The sequence below is a fragment of the Acomys minous genome (genome assembly GCF_964271855.1).
Source record: "Acomys minous genome assembly, chromosome: 13".
In the NCBI taxonomy this organism is placed as follows: domain Eukaryota; kingdom Metazoa; phylum Chordata; class Mammalia; order Rodentia; family Muridae; genus Acomys; species Acomys minous.
Window position 1 is genome coordinate 77,462,786 of NC_140495.1, and position 6,837 is coordinate 77,469,622.

Sequence of the window (6,837 nt, forward strand, 5' to 3'; positions counted from 1 at the left end):
AAACTTTAAAATCAACCAGTTTGATCAGGTACGTTAAACAAGAACAAATTTCTAACAGGCAGCTTTAGAAAAAAGTACAACTACTATTAGCAGGAAAACATAAAACTTAATATATTCTAACCTAACGCCAAGCTGCACAAGCATCCCAACTCTTCCTCACACCTTGGGTATGAGACAAGGTCTCTTGTACCTGAGACTGGCCAAGTAAGTCCTCCTGCCTCTGCCTCCCAATGCTGGGAATTCCAGGTGTCTTCAGTCAGGACCAAATTATTCTTAAATGGGGGCAACTATACCCACTCCAAAAAAATTTGGCTATGGTTAGATAACTTTCCTGTCATCACAGTTGGAAAAGTGTCACAAGTATCTATTAAAACACTATAAAATTGGGAGGAGGGGAAAGGAAGAAACACTCAACAGTATGGGCCAAGAAATGCTCCTCCAGACCGAAAGAACTCTGTATTTTAATCTCGACTTTTCAGAATTGATTAGCAAAGAATATAAAACTGCTTGCAAGAGTAGGCAATGGAGCAAAAAGCTGAACCCAGAGAAATAGTTCTTTCAAGATTTAATATTACCACTGCCCAATATAGTTTTTATAAAATTACATTTGGTGAATGTTTACTATTCGGGATGCTGTAACAAGTAGCTCACTGGCACTGTGTTATTTAATCCTCACAATCACAGTAACAGGCAAGTACAACTGTTATCAATCACAAGAAATGTGCTACACCTTACAAGTTACAACTAGTGTTCAGCACAAGAGTAGTTTTAAGCTCACTTGTATGACATCAAGGTTATTTCTTTAAGACTAGTATAAAAGCATTACAGATAAGGACTGGAGGGAGTTCCGTAGTTAATATCACTGAACTCTGGCTACTCTCACAAAGAGCCCAGGTTCAGTTCCCAGCACCCACATCCTTGTTTAGAACCCACACCTTTAGAACAGCCTCAAGGGAGATGAGGCTCTCTTCTGCACTCTATAGGAATCAGGTACACATGTGCACAGACATACATGCAGTTTTAAATTATTTTAAAAATTGTAAAAACTATAGATGCATACTGGGTTATCCATGTAAGAAAGTCAACGAAAACTGTGAAATATTTAGGTACAATTCTACAAATAACTGTCCTACACTTCAAATTCTGTTCCAGTTTCATGAGTTAGAATCTACCAGAAAAATCTCAAAGGAAAACAAGGATCATGAAGTCTTTGTGAATTTTTCCAGCAAAAGAAAATAAATAAATAGCACCCTGCCAAAGACAAAAGAAAACCAACTTAGAAAAATAACTTGCAGGTAAAAGCTGAACCTGGACAATGAGAACTGGACTAGCCAAAGTAGCAAAAGGAAAATGCTCATTTTAAAATCCACAGTTATTTCGTATTCTAAGTAGCATTCAGCAGCAGTAGACTTTTGAGTCAGGTACAGAACTATCAGAGCATGAGTACTAACAGACCAAGATACAGGTGGCCCTTACTATCAAGCCCTACAAAGTAGGTGCTGTTATTATGTTTCTTCTACAGAAGAGCAAATGAAAACTCAAATAGTTGTGTAATTTTCCAAAGGTCACATACCCAATATCCTTAAATTACAATACAGTCAGTAGATTTCTGAGCCAGCATTTCTAATTTTTTTATGCATTCAATCCTTACATAACAGATATTTTATAACTTTAATACACAAAATCTGTAAAACTGCTAAACATATACCTCACTTTTCTTTCAAAATAAATCAGGAAATATGTACATAGCCACAATGTACACACACACAAAAAATAATAATATGGCTAACCTTAATGTGTATGAACACGTCATTTGGAGGGAAAGTAAACTTACCAGCTAAAAACTTTGCAATGTATTTTCACCATTTTGTTCCACATGTCCTCTCCACAAAAATTATGGATTACAGTATTATGCTTAGCCCTTCTATATCACCTACCATGCCATTCAAAACCGATATACTTAAGATTATACCAACAGATTTAAAAATTCTGGGTAATACTCAAGTCTCAGACTTTTTTTTTTTTTTAAGGCCCCTTCACTCTATAAATGGTCAAAAATGTTAATTCCTGCTGGGTGTGGTGGCGCTCACCTTTAATCTCAGCACCCCAGAGGCAGAGACAGGTGGATCTCTGTAAGCTCCGAGGCCACCCTGGTCTACAAAGCCAGTCCAGGACAGCCAGGACTACAAAAAAATCTTGTCTTGAAAAACAAAACAAAACAAACAAAAAAAGTAATTCCTTAGCCAGGCGTGGAGGGTGCCCACCATTAGTGAATCCCACAGGAGAGTGAGTTCATACTGAAATTCAGGCCAGCCAAGGTTATGTGGTGAAGCTCTGCTCCAAATAATTATTTCTGACAAAGAACTGTCTAAGCTTAAACACATACTGAATGACACTTGGCGATTCATACAATGCTTTCCTAACACTTGAATTCCCTTCTTAAATTTTAATACACTGATTTCCTATTTAATGTCTTTAAATCGTGGTTTTCAGCCAAAACTACAATCCCTCAGAGCACTCTGTTTCAGATACTTTAATCCAATCAGTGCTCTCCTATGTCCTATTACATGTAAGCAAACAACAAATTATTTTTCTTTCCCATTTTCAAAACTGTAACAGTATCCTAAGTTTTTAATAGTTCACAAGTCATTTTTGTAGTTTATAAAAAATAAGATCTCCTATTTCTATAAAGGTATCCCACAATTCTCAGAAGATGCACTCCCACACATGGAGGGGTTGAGTACTGAGTGCAAGATTGTTTTATTCCAAGCTAGCATCCATTTGTCAAAAAAAAGTCTTGATAATGACAGATAATGAATATATTCAGCACTATAAGAAATATTAACATCTTGAAACTGAATTATTAAAAGAGAAAAAGAACATTCTAAAAAATTAAAAAAGCAAAAAGTACATTAAAGGAAATAATAGAACTTAATCTAGATTTTCTTCAAAAGTGAACTTTTAAGAAATCAAAATGTGCCGGGCAGTGGTGGCACACACCTTTGATCCCAGCACACTGAGAGCGGAGAGAGCTGGTTCTCTGTGCGTTCAAAGTTAGCCTGGTCTACAGAGTGAGTTCCAGGACACCTAAGGCTACAATGAAAAATCTCATCTCAAAAAAAAAAAAAACAAATAAACAAACAAAACCCTCAAAAAAAAAAAAAAAAAAAAAAAAGGAAAGTACATCACAAAAGCAAACAGTGTATTTATTACCTTGCAGAGGAAACGAGTTATTACCTAAGACATCTAAAACCTGAAACTGTGGGTCTCGTTTTCATACAGCAGCTTTTCTAAGTATGCCACCTACTACACAGATAACTTTTTTTTCTTTCAGTTTCCACCTGTGTTGGACCCCAGTCGCAGCTATCTTCAGCCACATTTTTGAAGCTTCTGTGGACATACCTGGCAGAGTATGAGTTACTATTTTCCTGCCTCAAAACGTGGTCTTCCACTTCTCCATTTTATTTTTCTTGTTTTGGGTTGGGTTTTTGATGTTGTTGTTTTGGGGGGTTGCAAGTTCACTTTGCTCTCTCGGGGACCATAAAGGATAACAGCAGAGCCCTCCATTGTAGCGCTTTCCTGTGCTACACAGTTCAATGCATGTCTCTGTGTATACATGCATGTCTGAGTCTGTGAGTCTGTGTGTCTGTGTGGATATGCCCGTCCACATGTACAATTCTCCAAAATCTTAACTCTTAAGATGATTTTACAGCAAACTGTCACTTGCTACCTTTCAAATCTTGCCAATAATATATAGATCAGAGGCTCTCAAACTTTTCTTACCTGACTCCAAAACTGAATATAAGTTTTAAGTTTTAATAATGTAGCTTTGTTATTAAAAGTTTCAATGTCTCTTATCCTAAAATTATTAACTTAACCCAATTCTTTTGGCTTTAAACTTTTTATATAGTGGATGTAAATATGTTTTTATGTTGATAAATATAAGTTATGATAAGAAAGTGATTTAGGAAAACTTTGGGCATTAGGATAGGGCTCAGTAAGATAGGTTAGACAGTGGAATACTTTCTCCAAGATTGTTAAATACAAATGAACTGGATATTGTAAATATAATTTTACCTGATAATTCTCATAGTTATCCTTACTGTGCATAGTTGATTAATGTTAGAGAAAAGGGTTTTTCTTTAATAGAAAGGGTAGCCACCACACTCCCTCACACAAGCCTGTCTCACATCCCACACTTAAGACCAAACCAAAAACATGTTTACATCCACTATACAATTCTACCTGCATTTTATAGACCATTTTTCTATTATGACATATGAGAATATATAGCACACAGGAGCACATAAGCTTATACATATGTTACTAATTTGGTGTAATACATAATAAGCTCACCGTTTTCCCACTAGGATGCAAGAGCACTGTAACAAACTAGACCACTCATCATGCTCTTCAAGAAACACCTATGTGCCTGGCGTGGTGGCGCACGCCTTTAATCCCAGCATTGGGGAGGCAGAGGCCGATCACTTGTGAGTTCGAGGCCAGCCTGGTCTACAAAAAGAGTCCAGGACAGCCAAGGCTTCACAGAGAAACCCTGTCTCGAAAAACCAAAAAAGAAAGAAAGAAAAAGAAAAAAAAACACCCACAAAGCGTACAAGGGACAGGAGAAAACTTCCGGTCCCACGACTACGCCATTTATCATCTTGACATATCACTAGTACAACAATAAAATAAAGCTTAACATTTCCGGTCTTGACTCTTTTTTAAATGGCCCATTTCACTACGCAACAAGTCATTCTGCTACTAATGAATTATCTAAATGTGCAGTTTCAACAGAGCAATGATGACCCCTCAACGCCCTGCTCAAATTCTGTTCCTGTCACTGAAATTTTTAAATAAGTGATAATGGTAATGATGATGAAGGGACGAATCACTATGAATATAAATGACCAGCAAAGAGAACAGTGGGGAGAAAAAAAATAAGATCCAAGTATATCAAATGCTAAGGGTTACTACTTGAAATAATTGGTTTTTCTCTCAACATCTTCTGTGCTCTGAAATAGCACTATAAATGAAAAGCATACGGCTGGTACAACCGAACACGTTCTGTTTCTTTCATGTGTCTCTTTTCTATAACAAACACATCGTCTACATTTTCAAAATACCAAACACAAGAATTTGTAAAAAGGCAAGAACTGAGATGCAGGTTTGGAAACTGAAAACACAGGACAAAGTTTGAACCCAACACACTAACCAAACAGAGCACCATAATTTGCTGTGATCATTTGTCAAATTTTAGCGTAAAATATGGTTAGCAAAATTCATAATGCGGGCAAAGTCTCGGTTCTTCGACCCTTTTTTAAAAAAGACCTGTCCAGAGGATGAAGACTAACATCGGGGAAGACATTAAAGGAGCGTTGCCACTTCCCTCAAACCACAATCACGCTCTACTAATGATTAGTCAATAGCAATAATAAACAAACATTCGAAACACAACGTCTAGGAAGGGCCATTTAGCTACCCAAAGACAGGGGAAAGGGCCATCAGAGGGAAAAGAGCCTCGGGCAGGACCGTGCTACACCACTTTCTCCTCTCCCTGGGCCCCCGCCCCCGCCCCGTGTGTCAGATGATCAGTTATTTAGCACCATTAACACGTACTTATCGACTAGTGGGTTCATTAAATTACACGTCCTCTCGGCAAGCAGGACTCTCCGGGCTTCCCATTTCAAACTAGGCAAAAAGGAAGGAGCTAGCCCACCCCTCTGGGTGCCCCGCACAAAAGCGCGCGTTCCCCGGAGGTCCGCAGACTCCCCCCGACGCGGGGGCCCCGGACCGACCTCGGGCGCGGATCGGCCTCGCCAGGGGTCCCCGGCCTGTCGCCAGGCTCCGCGAGCCGGCCACCGCGCCGGACCCCGGGGCCTTGGAACCCGGCCTGGCCCGCGCCGCCCTCCCGCCCGCTCGCCCGCCCTCCCTCCCGCCCGCGCGGCGGCGGCGGCGGAGACCCGGCACGCTCACGGGCGAGAGCCGGGGCCCGGCGGTCGCGCAGAGGCCGCGCCGCCACCGCCGCTCCGGGCTCGCGGTCCAAACGGCGGGGCAGGCCGAGCCAGGCCGGGCCGGGGCGGGGCAAGCCGCGGAGGGCCCCCCTCCCCCCAGGCCGAACGGCCCGGGAGGAGCGGGCGGCTGCTGCGCGCGCGAGAAGGGGGTTGGGGAGGTCCGCGTGCCGTGACCGGAGGGGGGGAGGGAGTAGGCCACCGAGTGCCCGTCGCGGCCGGCGCCGCCACTCACCCGCTCCGCAGACGAGCGCTGCCACCGGCAGCCAGAGGAAGATGGAGGCCGCGGGGCCGCGGAGGAGGGGGCCGCGGAGGGGGTGCGCGCAGGGCGTCGGCGTTGCTGCCTCGGCTCGGGGCTCCCGGGCCCCCGCGCCGCCGCGGTGACGACACTCTACGGCTGGCCTGCGCGCCGCCCACCCCGTCCGAGCTGCAGCCGCTGCCTCCCTGAGCCCTGGGGTCGCTCGCCTCGTGGAGCCTGTGCGGGGAGGCGAGAGCCCGCAGCCATCGGCGTGCGACGGCGGCGGCGCGGGAGCTGGAGCGGGGCCGGTCACGTGACGCCACTGTTTACCGTTCCGGGGTCCCGGGGCTGCGTGCGCCGCGCCTGCGCGCTAGGGCCTCTGTAGCTACGCTGGCTGCCTCGCCGGATTTGCACGGCAACCGACAGTGAAGGCTGAGCCGACCCCCTTTCCTCCCAGGCCTGCTGCTTTTACTTTCTGGGTGCGAGTTGAAAATCCAACTGAGTATTACGCCTGAGTATTCCGGACGGCGATGGCCTGACCCTGCAGCCGATTAACTGAGACCATCTCAGAACTCCTTTTGCCTCGTT

At 43.8% G+C, this 6,837-nt stretch overlaps 1 protein-coding gene across 5 annotated transcripts in view; it reads right to left on the reverse strand.

Annotated features, from left to right (window-relative positions):
• Positions 1–6,567, reverse strand: part of PHF3 (PHD finger protein 3) — a 73,280-nt gene extending 66,713 nt beyond the window's left edge. Inside the window, exon 1 of one of the 5 annotated variants that reach the window (XM_084753493.1) lies at positions 6,247–6,567. Coding sequence is in view for 1 of the 5 variants with exons in the window: in XM_084753490.1 (XP_084609616.1) it covers positions 5,620–5,639 (20 nt within the window). In the remaining 4 variants the exon portion in view is untranslated. Of the gene's footprint in view, positions 1–5,619; positions 5,773–6,246 lie in introns of those variants that run through there. The other 4 variants (XM_084753494.1, XM_084753491.1, XM_084753490.1 and 1 more) reach the window with 4 other exon arrangements.
• Positions 6,568–6,837: the final 270 nt, after the last annotated feature.